Source organism: Leucoraja erinacea, chromosome 3 (assembly GCF_028641065.1).
Source record: "Leucoraja erinacea ecotype New England chromosome 3, Leri_hhj_1, whole genome shotgun sequence".
NCBI lineage: Eukaryota > Metazoa > Chordata > Chondrichthyes > Rajiformes > Rajidae > Leucoraja > Leucoraja erinaceus.
Window position 1 is genome coordinate 8,553,780 of NC_073379.1, and position 18,169 is coordinate 8,571,948.

The 18,169-nt window shown below is 49.3% G+C and overlaps 1 protein-coding gene across 1 annotated transcript in view; it reads left to right on the top strand.

The window, feature by feature from the left end:
• The window catches only part of si:ch211-197n1.2 (EF-hand calcium-binding domain-containing protein 6), a 92,117-nt gene that overhangs the window by 14,672 nt on the left and 59,276 nt on the right, over positions 1–18,169 (top strand). Inside the window, exons 5-6 of the mRNA XM_055632024.1 lie at positions 5,286–5,459; positions 10,621–10,758. Of these exons, the coding sequence (XP_055487999.1) occupies positions 5,286–5,459; positions 10,621–10,758 (312 nt within the window). The remainder of the gene's footprint in view (positions 1–5,285; positions 5,460–10,620; positions 10,759–18,169) is intronic.

Below are 18,169 nucleotides of genomic sequence, written 5' to 3' on the forward strand. Positions count from 1 at the left end.
AGATCGGGACTACACCCTAGCTGATGCAAGAACCATTCAGAAGTCTGATAACAGTGAGGAAGATGCTTTTAGCTTAGTGTTCAAGAAGGAACTGCAGATGCTGGAAAATCGAAGGTACACAAAAATGCTGGAGAAGCTCAGCGGGTGCAGCAGCATCTATGGAGCGAAGGAAATAGGTAACGTTTCGTGCCGAAACCCTTCTTCAGACCAGTTTAGTTTAGAGATGCAGCACAGAAACAGGCCCTTCGGCCCACCGATTCCATGCCGACCAGCGATCCGCATACACTAGCACTCTCCTACACACACTAGGGACAATTTACAATATTTACAGAAGCCAATTAACCTACAAATTTGCACGTCTTTGGAATGTGGGAGCAACTGGTGAAAACTGTTGGTTTAGAGTCCTTGTAAGACTAAAGACCTCACACCTTGTCAGGTTATACACTGTTTATTTAGAATAAACAAATACGAGCTCTCAATTGAGAGTTAACTTCATACCGCCGAGTGCAGTAGACTGCAACGCTAATAAGCTAGTGGGCGTAACTACAAAAAGCATGACTCTCAACATGAGCCACTAATCTACATCCCCCCCTCTTAAAGAATCAATAACACTAAACCATAACTAAGCAAAGCAAAAATCACAACCGATGACAGAGGTATGTAAAGTCGAACATAGCCCGGATACTTCACGACCGGCCTGCTAACACGACCGGCACATATACGATAGAGGCCATCTCCATTCCTCTTCTCCGGGGACAGAGTTGGTGATTTCACCACCGTGGGGGAGTGGACCAACGCCTCTGGGGTCGAAGCAGGAGACTGTGGCACAGGCGAAGAAGGGACAGACAGAGGAACTGTCACAGGCATGGATTGTTGTGCTGGCAAGATCATGCGAGGGTCACCAGATGCAGATTGAAATGAGCTTGTACGATCCGGATAATAAGGAGGAGGGATTGGCTCCTTCACAGGCAGAAGATGTTGTTTGTTTCGCCGGTAGGTGCCGCCGTCGGCTCTAACAATGTACGAGGGTGGCTCTGGAGCTAGACCACAAATCACCCCAACACGGTCGTGGCCTTTGTCAGTCTGTAAGTTGACCACCTGTCCTTTGGTCAATGGCGGCAGAGGCCCGCTCGTCATGTCGAACCACTTGTTTTGAATGTCATACTTCTGTCGTAACCTGGTTTGAATATCCTCAAGTGGAAAGGCACATGGGACCAACGTTTGTTCTGTGACGGGTCTGTGCCTTTACAATGATCGTTGAGCAGGGGAACCCAAGGCAGGGTCACGGCAAATGTTGCGTAAGTTGAGCAAATCCAGGAATACGTCAGATTTGGCCCGGTGCGCCCACTACGGTTCAGCCAGCCCATTAGACTGTGGATACTCAGGGTTGCTGGTGATGTGGCAGAAATTCCATCGCCTGGCAAACTCTCTGAATTGTTGGCTGGTGAACTGGCTGCCATTGTCAGTCAACAGCTTGCCTGGAGATCCATGGATTGAACAATGCAGAGATAATTTTGAAATCACGCCGCTGGTAGTGGGGCTGCTGAGAAAATCAATGTCGAACCACCCTGAATACGAATCCACGAGCGCCAGGTACTGCTTGCCGTGCCACTCAAATAAATCAGCTGCCACTGTAGACCTTGGGAGCGCAGGTTGCTTTTGGCGATGAGGTGCCATGCTATTGCACACAGCACAAGCTGCCACATTGTCGCTGATGTATTCGGCCATGCCAGGCCAGTAAAACATGCTTTCCCCGTGATATAGTGGCTTCAGTGCCTGGATGTCCTGCATGGACAGTATTGAAGTACTGGTGATGCAATTAAGCAGGAACCACGGATTTGCATCCTTTTAAAACAACCCCGTCTTGTAGCACTTACTCGTCCCGCACAGGGAAGAAAGATCGGACTGGCAAAGGAACGTTGTAGTGTAGTCTGGCCAGCCATGCTTAATGACAGAGGTCAGGGACCGTAGGGTCTTGTCGGTGGCAGTGTGGGCAACCAAGTCCTCCATCCATGGATACAGACATCACGATAAAGTCATCATCCTGTGAGAGCAGATCCTCGCTGGTCTTCCGGGGTGCCCGCCAGGTGCATATCCTTTCCACGTTTGTAGGTGAGGACGATGTCATATTTTTGTAGTTGTAGTAACATCCATTGTCGGCGCGCTGGAGAGTTATAAATAGGTTTTATTGAAAATGATGATAGAGGTTGGTGGTCGGTTTCAACCGTAACTGTGCGACCAAAGATGAAATCGGTGAACTTTTCGGAGGCAAAAACAACCGCTGGTATTTCCTTTTCGATTTGGGCGTATCGTTGTTCTGTGTTAGACATGGTGCACGAGGCATAGGCGACAGGCTTATTGCCATGGCCATCATTCTGAAGGCATGCAGCGCCCAGGACATGTTGTGAGGCGTCACATTTAAGTGTAACAGGCAGTCTATGGGAAGTGGCGGCGCTGCCTTGCAGCTGCGGCTCGCCTGCAGTCCCTTTGTCTTTTCTTTTTTTGTTTTCTCTTGTCCCGTTTTTAGTTTATTTCGGTTTATTTAGTTGTGTATGTGTGTGGAGGGGTGGGTGTAACATGTTTTTTGACTCTTCCTTCGGGGGGGATGCGATCTTTCCTGCCGTATCCCCCGTCTCCGTGTCCGTCTGCGCTGAGGCCTATCGCGGAGCTGGCGGCTTCCAACTGCGACCGACCTCGAGGCTGCGGAGGCAGAGCCAGGACTTACCAACGCGAGGCTGGCCGACTCCGGGGCTGTGGTTGCGGTGCGACCCAACTTCCGACCCGACTTTGGAGCCTCGGAGGCTCTGCCGCGGACCAGTGGACGACATCATCGGGAGCTCACAGGTGGTGACCTGTTTTTCCGGAGCTCCCGCAACTACAGCTGCGTCCGCTGGACTGGAGGACGGCAGCTCCGGCAGCTTCGACCGCCCCGGGCCGCGGAGTTTGAACAGACCCGGTTTGCGGAGCTCGGATTCAGCCGCGGGACTTACTTACCATCACCCGGCGGGGTCACAACATCGGAGGCTTGGATTGCCTCAACGCAGAGGGAGAGGGAGAGCAAGGAGGGAAGAGACAATGACTTTGGGACTTTAAACCGTGTTGAGTGTTTGTTTTGTTATTTATTCTATGTTATGACTGCAAAGCTAAACCTTTTCGTTGCACTGAAAAGTGCAATGACAATAAAATTGAATCCAATTAAATGATCAAAGTACGCTAGAGTAGAGGTGGCCGACATCTGCCGTTTAAGAGTGTCAAATGCTATCTGTTGTTGTACATGTCAGGTCCAAGCAGAGTCTTTGTGTGTGAGAAGGCGTAATGGGGCTGACGTTTCGCTGAAATCAGGAATGAATTTGCTCAAATAGTTTGCCATGCCAAGGAACCTCTGCAAGCTGGGCACGTCAGTGGGTGCTGGGAGTTCATTAATGGCACTGGTTTTCGCTGGATCAGTTTTCAGGCTGTCCTTGGTACAATACAATACAATACAATACAATTTATTTGTCACTTGAACCTCATAGAGGCTCAAGTGAAATGTTGTTTCTGCAGTCATACATACAAGAAAAAAAAAGACCCAAGACACAACACAATTTACACAGACATCCATCACAGCGCATCTCCTCCTCGCTGTGATGGAAAGCAAAAAAACTTATCTCTCCCCTGCACTTCCCTCTCCCCCCGATGTCAGAGTCAAAGTCAGAGCCCAAGTCAGAGCCCCCGGCGGGCGACACAATTGGCCCGCGGCCATTAACGCCGCGCCGGGTGCTGCAAGGCCGCGCTCCGGGTCTTGTTGTTGGAGCCCCGGGCGGGCGCTAGCAAAGTCCCGCAGCCGTTGAAGCCACGCCGGGCGATGATGTAAGGCCCCGCTCCAGGTCATCCTCGACCCCGCTACTCGGGCGGGAGAAGTCGCCGTTGCGGAAGCCCCGAAAAGCGGTCTCCCAGCAGGGACCCGTGGGCTCCCGGTGTCACTGTCTACCAGACCTGCGGTTGGAGCCTCCGAATCCCCGGGGTCGGGTCGCAGCAGCGCACCACCAACGCTCCTCCCGCTCCGGACTCGGCCAGCTCCACGATGGTGAGTAGCTCCGCAGCTCCGTGACTGGAGCCCCAGGACGTTCCTGCTGGAGGCCGCTCCACGTTGCAGCCCCAACGACAACGGAGACCCGACAGGGAAAGGTCGGGTTCTCCGTGCAGGGGAAAGATTTTAAAAGTTTCCCCCCCCACCCCCCGCCCCCCCCCACACACACACACACACACACACACACACACACACACACACACACACACACACACACACACACACACACACACACACACACACACACACACACACACACACACACACACACACACACACACACACACACACACACACACACACAAACATACCCCATCAAAAAAATAAAAACTACATTAAAACGGGACAAAAAAATAACAAAACAACAGACAGACTGCAGAGGCCGCTGCGACGTGAGTCGCGCCGCCCACCGGATTGGTAAATATATGGTCTAGGTATTTTACCTCATTCATTCTGAATTTGCATTTTTGGGGGTTGCGTTTGAGATGGATGGCCTCGGCACGCTTCAATTGGTGTTGTGTCCCTCGATCGTTTTCCCAGCAATGAGGATATCGTCCACTACAATGGAGCAAGGGTAGCCGGAAAACAATTGCTCCATGGATTGTTGAAACACTTCACTGGCAGGACTTATACCAAAGGGCATTCTCAAAAACCTATACCATCCTCTGCGAAATGAAGCACTTTTCTCGAGATGAAAACCGAGAAGGTTTCCACGCAGAGTCTCTTGTCCAGAGTAGGGGAATGGAGAACCAGAGGACATAGGTTCAAGGTGAGGGGGAAAAGATTTAATAGGAATCTGAGGGGTAACTGTTTCACACAGAGGGTGGTGGATGTATGGAACGAGCTGCCAGAGGAGGGAGTTGAGGCTGGGACTATCCCAACGTTTAAGAAACAGTTAGACAAGTACATGGATAGGTACACAAAAAAGCTGGAGAAACTCAGCAGCTGCAGCAGCATCTGTGGAGCGAAGGAAAAATGCAACGTTTCGGGCCAAAACCCTTCTTCAGACATTCTCCTCCTCTCTCCAGGTACATGGATAGGACAGGTTTAGAGGGATATGGATCAAGAGCAGGCAGGTGGGACTGGGTGTAGATGGGACATGTTGGAAGGCGTAGGTACGTTGGGCTGAAGAGCCTGTTTCCACGCTGTATCATATCACTCTATGACTCTGAAGGTGTAGGCATTCATGTTTGTGTTTGACTTGTGCTCCCTGTAGGTTCAAGCTGAATGAAAGGGCGATCGTCAAGAGTGATGAGTTTTATGCAGCGGCCAGGGAGCCCATCCCCGCGGGAGGCAGCTCGTGGATCGATCCCCTCAGTCGACCCAGCGACAGGGCCCCAGTGACCGCTTCGCACGTACACTCCCAGCTGAAGGAGAAAGTCAAGCAGAGGTAGGGCCCAACGTCACATGGTTCAACCCCCAGAGGAGTTCAGTTGAGTTTATTGTCACCTGTACCGAAGTTTGTTGCGTGCCAACCAGTCAGCGGAAAGACAATACGTGATTACAATCGAGCCGTCCACAGTGTACAGATACATGAGAAAGGGAATAACGTTTAGTGCGGGGTAAAGCCAGCAAAGACCGGTCAAGGATAGTCCGAGGGTCACCAATGAGGTAGATAGCAGTTCAGGACTCCTCTCTGGTCCACGGTGCATGTTTTATTCACAGAGGGTGGTGGGGCCCTGGAACACATGGTGGGGGCCTGGAACACATGGTGGGGCCCTGGAACACATGGTGGGGGATGGAACACATGGTGGGGGCCCTGGAACACATGGTGGGGGCCCTGGAACACATGGTGGGGCCTGGAACACATGGTGGGGGATGGAACACATGGTGGGGCCTGGAACACATGGTGGGGGATGGAACACATGGTGGGGCCTGGAACACATGGTGGGGCCCTGGAACACAGGGTGGGGCCTGGGACACATGGTGGGGGATGGAACACATGGTGGGGCCTGGAACACATGGTGGGGCCTGGAACACTGGAACACATGGTGGGGCCTGGAACACATGGTGGGGCCTGGAACACATGGTGGGGGCCTGGAACACATGGTGGGGCCTGGAACACATGGTGGGGGATGGAACACATGGTGGGGCCTGGAACACATGGTGGGGCCTGGAACACATGGTGGGGCCCTGGAACGCATGGTGGGGGATGGAACACATGGTGGGCCCTGGAACACATGGTGGGGCCCTGGAACACATGGTGGGCCCTGGAACACATGGTGGGGCCCTGGAACGCATTGCCAGGGGTGGTGGTGGAGGCAGATACGATAGCGGTCTTTGAGAAGCTTTTAGATAGACACACAGACATGCAGTGAATGGAGGGATATGACAATAGACAATAGGTGCAGGAGTAGGCCATTCGGCCCTTCTAGCCAGCACCGCCATTCAATGTGATCATGGCTGATCATCCACAATCAGTACCCCGTTCCTGCCTTCTCCCCATATCCCCTGACTCCGCTATCTTTAAGAGCCCTGTCTAGCTCTCCTTTGAAAGTATCCAGAGGACCGGACTCCACTTTCACCTCTCTGTGTGAAAAAGTGTTTCCTCGTCTCCGTTCTAAATGGCTTAACCATTTTTCTTAAACTGTGGCCCCTGGTTCTGGACTACCCGAACATCGGGAACATGTTTCCTGCCTCTAGCGTGTCCAAACCCTTAATAATCTTATATGTTTCAATAAGATGCCCTCTCATCCTTCTAAACTCCAGAGTGTACAAGCCCAGCCGCTCCATTCTGACAGTCCCGCCATCCCGGGAATTAATCATGTAACCCTACTCTGCACTCCCTCAATAGCAAGAATGTCCTTCCTCAAATTAGGGGACATATGATTCACGTGCAGGCAGAGGAGATTAGTTTATCTTGGCATCCACAGACATTGTGGGCTATCGGGTCTGTTCAGTTTAGTTACACAACTCATTTAAAATTGGGCCCGCTCACCTTAAAGCTCTGCCCTCCTTGACTTTCCTCCCTTGGAAAATGACTCTGATTGTCTACCCTATCTATGTGTCTCATAGTTTTATATACTTCAACTTTGACGTGCAGAGAAAACAATCCATGTTTGTTCAACTACTGCTCTTGGGGCCCTATAACAGATGAAATAAAGACACTGAGTACTCACCAAATCTTAATGTTACAATAAAAGATTAGAACTTTATCTTCTTGACTATTTGTACATGTTCATAATTTGTAGTAGAATTAGGCAAGTTGACACATCAAGTCTACTCCACCATTCCATCGTGGCTGATTGACCTCTCCCTCTCAACCCCATTCTCCTGCCTTCTCCCCATAACCCCTGACACCCGTACTAATCAAGAATTTGTCAATCTCCGCCATAGAAATATCCACTGACTTGGCCTCCACAGTCTTCTGTGGCAATGTATTCCACAGATTCACCACCGTCTGATTAAAGAAATACCTCCTCATCTCCTTTCTAAAAGTACGTCCTTTTATTCCGAGACTGTGGCCTCTAGTCCTAGACTCTCCCACTAGTGGAAACATCTTCCCCACATCCACTCTGTCTAGGTCTTTCACTATTCTGTATCTTTCAATGAGGTCCCCCCTCATCCTTCTAAACTACAGCGAGTGCAGGCCCAATGCCGTCAAATGCTAATCTAAGCCTGCACAGGTTTTACTGTGGCACAGTCAGTCTGGCCCTTTCCTCACAGGACCAGCAACAAGGGTTTCCCCTTCACCTGGTACAGAAGGCTAACATAGAAACATAGAAACATAGAAAGTAGGTGCGAGAGCAGACCACCAGGTCCATCGAGCCCGCACCGCCATTCGCTCATGGCTGAACACTAAACAGACACACTTACCCACAAACAGTAGACACAAGACACAGAACACAAGACACTACCCTCCCCTTTATACCGCTATCACCCCTCTCCACCCCAAGAACCTCGTGATCTCCTGGGGGAGGCAAAAAACCGGATAAAAACCCAGGTCCAATTCGGGAAAAAAATCCGGGAAATTCCTCTCCGACCCCAATCTAGGCGATCGACACTTGTCCAGGAGATCACTCAGGTCTTACTATACTAACCATACCTAGGTCCATATCCCTGCCCTCTCCCCGTAGCCCCTTATCCCCTTGGCAGCTAAAAAACCATCTATTTTAATCTTAAATATATGTAAAGTTTCTGCTTCCACTGCTCCCTGGGGCAGTGAATTCCATAAATTAACCACCCTCTGGGTGAAGAAGTTCTTCCTCATCTCAGTTTTAAAAGAGCCCCCCCTTATTCTGCAACTATGTCCCCTAGTTCTAGTTTCCCCGATCATTGGGAACATCCTCGGTGCATCCACCCGATCAAGGCCCCTCACGATCTTATATGTTTCAATGAGATCGCCTCTCATTCTTCTAAACTCCAAAGAGTAGAGTTCCAGCCTACTTAACCTTTCCTCATATGTCAATCCCCTCATTGCAGGAATTAATCTTGTAAACCTTCGCTGCACTGCCTCCAGGGCTAGTACATCCTTTCTTAAGTATGGACCCCAGAACTGTACACAGTATTCCAAATGTGGTCTCACTAATACTGTGTACAGCTGCAGCAAGACCTCCGTGTTTTTATACTCAATCCCCCTAGCAATAAAGGCCAAAACTCCATTGGCCTTCCTGATTGCTTGCTGCTGGTACTGCTACTGGTACACTTGCCTTCGTTGGTGGGGGCATTGAGTGTAAGAGTCAGGAAGTCATGATGAAACTCTATATGGCTTTGGCCAGACCGCATTTAGAGTATCGCGTGCAGTTCTGGTCACTCCATTGCAGGAAGGACGTGGAGGCTTTGGAGAAGCAGCAGAAGACTTCTTACCAGGATGCTATCTGGATCAGGAGTTAGTAGCTAAAGAGAGAGGCTGGACAAGCTTGGAATGTGTTCTTTGGATTACCAGAGGTGATCAGAGATCAGAGGTTAAGGTTAGACCTGATAGAGGTATATGAGAGGCATAGATAGGGTAGACAGTCACAGCCTTATTCCCAGGGGGGAAATGTCAAAGCCTATGATACATGGGTAGAAAGATACCATTATACCTGGATAGAACAGGTTTAGAGGGATACTAGACCAAGTGCAGACCCGTTGGGTCTGCTCCCCCAACGCAGCCGTTGCCTACACGTAGCCCCCACGGGAGACGTGGTCCTCCAACTCAAGCGGCTCAGGAATCAGCAGTGCGGCTGTTTTTAAATGGCGTCTTTGAGGCGAGATGCGGGTGCCAGCAGCCGTTATGGTCGCTGGCCAGCAGGAGGCGACAAAATGAATGAGTGGGGGGGGGGGGAAGAAGGATTTTATTAAAAATGTGTAGATAAACACGACAAAATTTAATGAGGAGTGGATACTTGGAATGAAAAGTGAAATCTCTACCGAAATGGAAACAAAGTCGGCGTCTCTGGGTCTGACGTTGGCGAAGCAACGAATCAAAGGCTGGCAGCCACAGGCTGGCAACCACAAGTCAGGCAGAAAGCCAGCAGCCAGCCAGCAGGCACACAGTTTTAATATTATAATATAGAAGATGGGCGTAGGAGTAGTTTAGATGGGACATGTCGGCCGGTGTGGGCAAGTTGGACTGAAGGGCCTGTTTCCACGCTGTAATATTCTTTAACTCTTTGACGAGAGAGCATAGCTTTAAGATGAGAGGCCCCGAGTTTAAAATAAATGTTTAGGGCATTTTTTTAATATAAAGGATGATGGAACATGCTGCCATGGGGAGGTGGTGGAGGCAGATATGACGGTGGTGTTTCAGAGGCTTTTAGATAGATACATGGATATGATGGAAATGGAAGGACATGCATCATGAGCTGGCAAAGGAGATAGGTTTAATCTGACGTCATGTTCAGCACGGACATTGTGGGCTGAAGGGCCTGTTGCTGTCCCGTGCTGTTCTATATTCTAACTTCTCCCCCAGAATGTGAATGCTCTGGTTTCCACACACATCCCCAAGAGACGGCCGGCACGGTGGCGCAGCGGTAGAGTTGCTGTCGTACAGCGCCAGAGACCCGGGTTCGATCCCGACTACGGGTGCTGCCTGTACGGAGTTTCTACTTTCTCCCCGTGACCAGCGTGGGTTTTTTTTTCCAAGATCTTCGGTCTCCTCCCACACTCCAAAAGACATGCAGGTTTGTAGGTTAATTGGCTTGGTGTATGTGTAAATTATCCCCAGTGTGTGTGTAGAATAGTGTTAATGTGCGGGGATCACTGGTCTGCGTGGGCTCAGTAGACCGAAGGGCCTGTTTCCACGCTGTATCTCTAAGCTGAACTAACGTAAACGCCAAAGATGTATAGGTTTGTAGGCTAATTGGCTTGGTATAAGTTTAAATTGTTCCTAGTGTGTGTAGGATAGCGTAAGCATTGAGGGATCACTGGTCGGCGTGGGCTCAGTACGCCGAAGGGCCTGTTTCCACTCTGTATCTCTAAACAAATCTAAAAGTTGGTTGGATAATTGATGGCTGTAACTTGCTCCCAGTGTTCGAATCTGGTGGTGCTGATGGGGATGTAGGGATTTATGAGCAGAAATTGTTTCTGATTACCTGTGACTCCGTTTACAATCTCCTGCCCAATATTAGGATTTTAGAGCTGCCCGAAATATTGCCTCAGAAGAACTCCGAAGGGCCTATCAGGATCATCGCTCCTGAGTTCAGGAATGTGTTGAAGCAACTGGGATTTCACATGGAAGATGAAGAGTTTGAAAAGTTGTGGAGAAGGTAGGAATGGCAAAAATCAGATGACTTCACCCGCCATCTCTTTGAAGTTGAGAATAAACATTATTATTGTGGATATCTGGGGCGGCACAGCGGTAGAGTTGCTACCTCACAGCGCCAGAGACCCGGGTTCGACCCCGACGATGGGTGCTGTCTGTACGGAGTTTGTACGTTCTCCCCGGGACCACGTGGGTTTTCTCCAGGGGATCCGGCTTCCTCCCACATCCTAAAGACGTAAATGTTTGTAGGTTAATTGACTTTGGTAAAAAAAAATTGTAAAGTGTCCCTAGTGTGTGTAGAATGGTGTTAGTGTGCGGGGATCGCTGGTCGGCGCGGACTCGGTTGGCCGAAGGGCCTGGTTTCGCACTGTAATCCTCAAGTCTAAAGTTTAACGCAGGGTTAGTTAAAATAATCTTTATTTTGTGCACAAAATCTTGGAGAGGAGCAAGATATTCTATTCTCACTTTATAGAAGAAATTGGTGATGTTTCGGGTCGAGTCCCTATTTTAGACTGAAATAGACTGAAAGAGTCTGAAGAAGGATCTCGGCCCGAAACATCACCCATTCCTTCCGTAAAGTGAGAATAGAATAAGGTGGATATTGACAGGTTCTTGATTAGTACGGGCCTTAGGGGTTATGGGGAAAAGACAGGAGAATGGGGTTCAGAGGGAGAGATAGATCAGCCATGATTGAATGGCGGAGTAGACTTGATGGGCCAAATGGCTTAATTCGGCTCCTAGAACTTATGAACTCATATGAATGGGTGCTCAATGGTCGGTATGGACTCGGTGGGCTGAAGGGCCTGTTTCCATGCTGTATCTCTGAACTAGAAGTGAACATTCATTGTCATACGTGGTAACTTTAACCTCCTCATTGTAATACTAAACCCCACCAAACCTTGCCCAGTGTTCACCTGCATTTTGACACCAGTTTTGCAGGTTTCCCTCTCCCCTGACTCAGTCTGAAGAAGGGTCTCGACCCGAAAGGTCTCCCATTCCTGTCCCGCTGAGTTACTCCAGTGCAGGAAGGAACTGCAGTTGCTGGTTTAAACCAAAGATAGATAAAAAGCTGGAGTAACTCAGCAGGTCAGGCAGCATCTCTGAAGAAAACATAGAAACATAGAAACATAGAAATTAGGTGCAGGAGTAGGCCATTCGGCCCTTCGAGCCTGCACCGCCATTTAATATGATCATGGCTGATCATCCAACTCAGTATCCCGTACCTGCCTTCTCTCCATACCCTCTGATCCCCTTAGCCACAAGGGCCACATCTAACTCCCTCTTAAATATAGCCAATGAACTGGCCTCAACTACCCTCTGTGGCAGAGAGTTCCAGAGATTCACCACTCTCTGTGTGAAAAAAAATTCTCCTTATCTCGGTTTTAAAGGATTTTCCCCTTATCCTTAAGCTGTGACCCCTTGTCCTGGACTTCCCCAACATCGGGAACAATCTTCCTGCATCTAGCCTGTCCAACCCCTTAAGAATTTTGTAAGTTTCTATAAGATCCCCTCTCAATCTCCTAAATTCTAGAGAGTATAAACCAAGTCTATCCAGTCTTTCTTCATAAGACAGTCCTGACATCCCAGGAATCAGTCTGGTGAACCTTCTCTGCACTCCCTCCTAAAAGGAATAGGTGGCATTTTAGTTCGAGACCCTTCTTCAGTATTTTGTGTCTATCTCTCACAAACCATTTAACACAAAACATACACTTGCCTTGTTGCCACCTTCCCCTGAGCTAACAATGAACCATTCTACATTTTTATTGAGCATTGTCCCCTTTGACCTGTCAGTTCACACCTTCTCCTTCCATATCTCTATGTCTCCCTCCACTGACTCTTAAGACTGAAGAAAGGTATCGACTTGAAACATCACCCATTCCTTCTCTCCAGAGATGTTGCCTGTCCCGATGATAAAGGGCCTGTCCCACTTGGGCGTCATTTGCGTGTCATTTACGCAACATGCAAAAAATTGGTTGGCGCTTTGTAACGCGCGCATGTCGCGTGGTGAGGCGTGGTGGCTTATGCAGTGACGCGCAGTAACGCGCGGCGACAAAGGATTTTGTGAGGCTCAAAATCCACTCCTTTGAAGAATTACAGGAGAAATATCATTTGAAATCTAGTAATTTTTTTAGATATCTTCAAATCCGAGACTATGTGAAAACACACACACAAGACTGTCATTCTATGGGCCTAGATACATTAGACGAATGCATGAATAGAAAGGCGGATACAAGTAAGGTAATATCCTACATTTACATCCTATAATATCCTACATCCCCTTTTAACTGCACACATCCCATCTTCTGAAATGCTTAGGTGAGCATGGGAAGATGAATTGGTTTACTAATCTTAAAAGATAGTTTGGAGGAAAGCCTTTTATACATACAGGTGCACAACCTTTTATCCGAAAGCCTTGGGACCAGACACTTTTCGTAATTCAGAATTTTTCGGTTTTCGGAATGGAAGATTTTTAGCATAGATTTTAACGGCTGGCTCAGTGGTAGAGTGCTCGGCTCGTATCCGTAAGGTCGCGAGTTTGCGCCTCGATCCCGGCAGTTACTCGATCGCGAGTTTGAGTCTTCAATGTAGGTTTTTCTTGCAGAATAGGGAGGGTTAGGCTGGGATCCTTCTCTGCGAGATGATCTTAGTGCGGGAGACAAGTGTAGGAGAGGTGTACTGAGTGTGTGGGCAGAACTTTGGAAGTGATTGCCCACCATTCTCAAAAGCCGCTGTGTCTCCCTGTCCCTCCAACTCCAGAGGAATCCGCTCCCCGATGTGCCGCTACGGCGACAAGTGGCAGTTCGCCCACAGCCCGAGCTGCGCCCCTTCATCCGCAACCCGGGTTCCTCTGGAGTTGGAGCGGGGCTGGGCTAGAGTTGTTGCTGGCTGTGAGTCTCTGGGATCTCCGTGCTTGCAGTGGGCCTGGGGGTCGGTGTCCCGATGAGGGGGCGCAGCTCGGGCTGTGGGCGAACTGCCACTTGTCGCTGTAGCGGCGCATCGGGGAGCAGCTTCTGGTGGTCCTGACGTCTCTCAGCTCCTGTCCAGGGGGGTGGCCGGAGACGTCAGGACCAACAGGAACCCGCTCCCCGATGCGCCGCTACAGCGACAAGTGGCAGTTCGCCCACAGCCCGAGCTGCGCCCCTTCATCCGCAACCCGGGTTCCTCTGGAGTTGGAGCGGGGCTGGGCTAGAGTTGCTGCTGGCTGTGAGTCTATGGGATCTCCGTGCTTGCAGTCGGTGTCCCGTTGGTCCTGACGTCTCCGGTCACCCCCCTGGAATGGAGCTGAGACTGGGAACTGTACCGCCCTTGCCCCCTCCCTCTGCAACTGCAAACAACCCCACAGTTCCCAGTCTCAGCTCCTGTACAGGGGGGTGGCCGGAGACGTCACAGCCCGAGCCATCAGCTTCTGTCCCTACGGGGACAGCGGAGAGCGTGTTCCTCTGGAATTGGAACGGGGCTGGGCTGCTGCTGGCTGTGGGTCTCTGGGATCTCCGTGCTTGCAGTGGGCCTGGGGGCCGGTGTCCCGTTGGTCCTGACGTCTCCGGTGACTGGCACTAGCTCCGACGTGAAGACAGTGCAAAGCCCCCGCGCCGGTGCAATGCGCGGGGAGCTGGAGAGGGGAGGGAAGGGGTCACACACATGGCCGGGAAGCAGAGGGGTGTAGGTGGGGTGAAACTGAAGGGAGCGACAATTTGCTGCTGCCTGCCCGCTGAGTTAAAAAAGTTCCCACGCAAGACTCACGATACACTGTGTATCGTGAGTCTACCGTGGGAACTTTTTAACCTCAGCGGGCAGGCAGCAGCAGATTGTCAATTATTAACCCTCCCGCGCAATATACCCTCACCTTCTCTTTTATGAATGGGGCTTTAGTTCCCCTTTCTTCGAGGACCGACCGGAGGTTCCGCTGTCACCTCTGCGGGCCGCCCTCGGTGAACGTTTTCAAGGACCTTTTTTCAAGGACTGAAAAAATGTCGCTATGCGGAGGTTTTCGTTATTTGGATCTTCGGATAAAAGGTTGTGCACCTGTACATTACTGCTCTCTTAATGTTAGGCACTCCCCGATACAATTAAAAATACTGCACAGACTCTATTACTCAAAGTCCAAATTGAGGATCTTCCCAAATGTCTCTCCTATTTGTGATAATTGTCTCCTCCAAGAACGACTACAACCCATTCTTTTGCTTCCTGCACAAAGTTAGAAAACATCTGGTGGGGAATATTTGATACCTTTTCCAAAATACTTAAAATTAAATTGGACCCAGATATAAAACTAATTATATTAGGCATGTCAGAGGCCTGCTCTAAGCTAACGATATTTCAAAGACGTTTCCTCAATTACTGCCTAATAATGGCGAAAAAATTAATACTTAAATTTTGGAAACAAACAACAGTCCCCGCAGTGAAGATGTGGATTACAGATATGTCCGAGACAGTACACTTAGAAAACATTAGGCTTGTCTTGGCGGAAGAAAACAGATCAATTTCTTAAGACATGGACACCCTTTACTGAATTTTTACAACAACAGAATGATGAAACACAAATTTAGATCTAAATCCGATGCGATGATGGGGGAGGGGGAAGGTATATCTAATTTTTTTCTTTTCTTATTTCCTTTTCTTTCCTCTGCACTGCTTTGGTAGCTTAGGGGTCTTTTTTTTGTTATTTTCTACTTTATCTCTTCATTCTTTATTTTCTTCTTTCCTTGTTTTCCTTTTTTTTTCTTTTTTCTTTTTTTTAAATTTAGGTTATAAGGTTAAAAATGAAGCTGTACAATAATTGTATAATTGTGATGCCGATCGTTTTATCCATGTACATTTGCTTCTAATAAAAATAATATATATATTTTTTAATTCCTCGCGCGCCACCTGCGTGGCATATCCCTTGCGCACGCTGACGTACTGATGGTTTACGCTGACGCACTGACGGCGTACGTGTGTCGTGCGTGGTGACGTATGGTTATGTACGGTGATGCACGAACGTTGCCTATGCTAATTTGTTATGCGTCACCGTGCGTCAACGTCCGTAACCATGCGCCGCCCATACGCCGTCGGCACGCCATTTGCGCGCCATTTGAGCGCCGCACCACTTGGGTATAAAGAGCGCATAGTTTTGAAAATGTTTCACCATAGTATCTTTGATTTTCCCCGGGAAAATCCTTGCCACGGAGATCGGACTAGGTATGAACGACATCGCAAATGGCTCCCAAAGGGGGCAGGGCCCTCAGGGGTACTTGGCGCGCGACTGTCGTACAGCTAAACGATTTTAGCGTGACTGTCGCGTGTCAGCTACTACCGGCCTGTCGCGTAAATGAAGTGCAAATGGCGCCCAAGTGGGCCTGTTACTACAGCTTTTTGTGTCTATCTTCGGTGTAAACCAGCATCTGCAGTTCATTCCTGCACATTCTATTCTTGCTCTTCAATGCTTGATAGAAAGTTTAGCCCATTTTCCATTGTCTGTCGTGCTCACTGTGAGTTGCAGAGCTCTTATTCTGGAACGCTGCTCTTCACGGCACAAGGACAATTGATGGGACCTCAACCAGCACCTTCCAAAAATCTTTCCATTGCCATCCCTAGTGAAGGCTGCCCCCTGCTGTAGTGTATTGGTAAATATCACCTCTTACTGTGACTTGTTACTCAAACTTGTATAGGAAGGAACTGCAGTTGCTGATTTAAATCAAAGATACGCTGGAGTAATTCAGCGGGACAGGCACCATCTCTGGAGAGAATGAATGAGTGACGTTTCGGGTCGAGACCCTTCTTCAGACTCTTTCGGTCTGTTACTCAATTATTCAGTTACTCATACATGTTACAGTGATAAATAATATGAAACCTAGAGTTTAGACTTTAGGTCGATGAGTGCAGAGCTGTAGATGTTGTATACATGGGCTTCAGTAAGGTATTCGACAAGGTTCCACATGGTAGGCTACTCTCGAAGGTTAATTGTCTTCATGGAATGAAGCAGAGGGTGATGGCGGAAGGTTGCTTCTCGGTCGGTAGAACCGCTACCTCTCCTTGCCCGAGACCCAGGTTCGATCCTGACCTCGGGTGCTATTTGTGTGTGGAGTTTGCACGTTCATCCCGTGACCACGTGGGTTTCCACCGGGTGCTCCAGTTTATACCCACATCCCAAAGACGTATGGGTTTGTGGTTTAATTTAACCTTTGCGATATCGCTCTTACTGTGTGGGGAGTGTGTGCTAAAGTGGGAGAACATGGAACTAGCGGTGATGGTGGATCAAGTGTGGACTCGATGGGCCGAAGGGCCCGTTTCCTTGCAGTACCTTACAATCAAAGAATTCCCTCAAATACTACTTTTATGCCTGTTTAAGAAAGAACTGCAGATGCTGGAAAAATCGAAGGTAGACAAAAATGCTGAAGAAACTCAGCGGGTGAGGCAGCATCTACGGAGAGAACGAATAGGTGACGTTTCGTGTCGAGACCTTTCTTCAGGCTGAAGGACGATCTCAACTCAAAACGTCGCCCATTCCTTCTCTCCATTGATGCTGCTTACCCACTGAGTTCCTCCAGCACTTTTATGCATGTAATTACTTACCTGACTCATGCCAGCCGTACCAGATCCATAATCAAGTCAAATGAGTTTATTGTCATGTGTCCCTGATTGGACAATGAAATTCTTGCTTTGCTTCAACACAACAGAATATAGTAGGCATTGACTACAAAACAGATCAGTGTGTCCATATACCATTATATAAATATATACACACACGAATAAATAAACTGATAAAGTGCAAATAACAGATAATGGGCTACGTGAAGAACCCGCCAGGACGCATGCGTGACATATCGCTTCACGCATTGCGAAATGACAGGCGGGGTGGAGCGTTCCCCCGCAGCGGTAATTTTGAAACTGAGACCGCAGGTAAGTGAATTACTCTGCGGTCGTTTTTTGTTTCCCGCGCTGTTTTTTACAGGGGGAAACTATGGACAAAAATAGAGTCCACAAGGGCTGCATCTAAGCTGGCTGGGGAGGACCGCGGAGTTGCGGGCAGCCAGCAGCAGCTGAAGGCACCAGCATCACCGTGAGTGGGATCAGCTGTGCCCGACTTGGCACCCGCGCCGGCCAGATCAACACCACGGCCGGGCGGGAAGGCTATACGGAACAGAGCCGTTGTTTCTGACAAGTCGGACTGCAAAAACGTGACAGACTCCGGGAGATGGAGTCTAGTCACCGTGGGTCATACAAAACGCCCACAGCAGCACCTTACGTAGGGCTGCACAGTGCATCTCCCTCGTCAGCGGGGAGTACTGGGGGTCAATTCTGGGCTGACCCTGAAGGGGGGTTTGCTGAACAAACAACAAGTATGCAGGGGGTGCAGGAAATTGTGTATCCCTGAATGTTCCAGTGGTGAACAATTGTATTTGGAAACACGTCGGAGCAGGAGTTAGAAGCCTGGA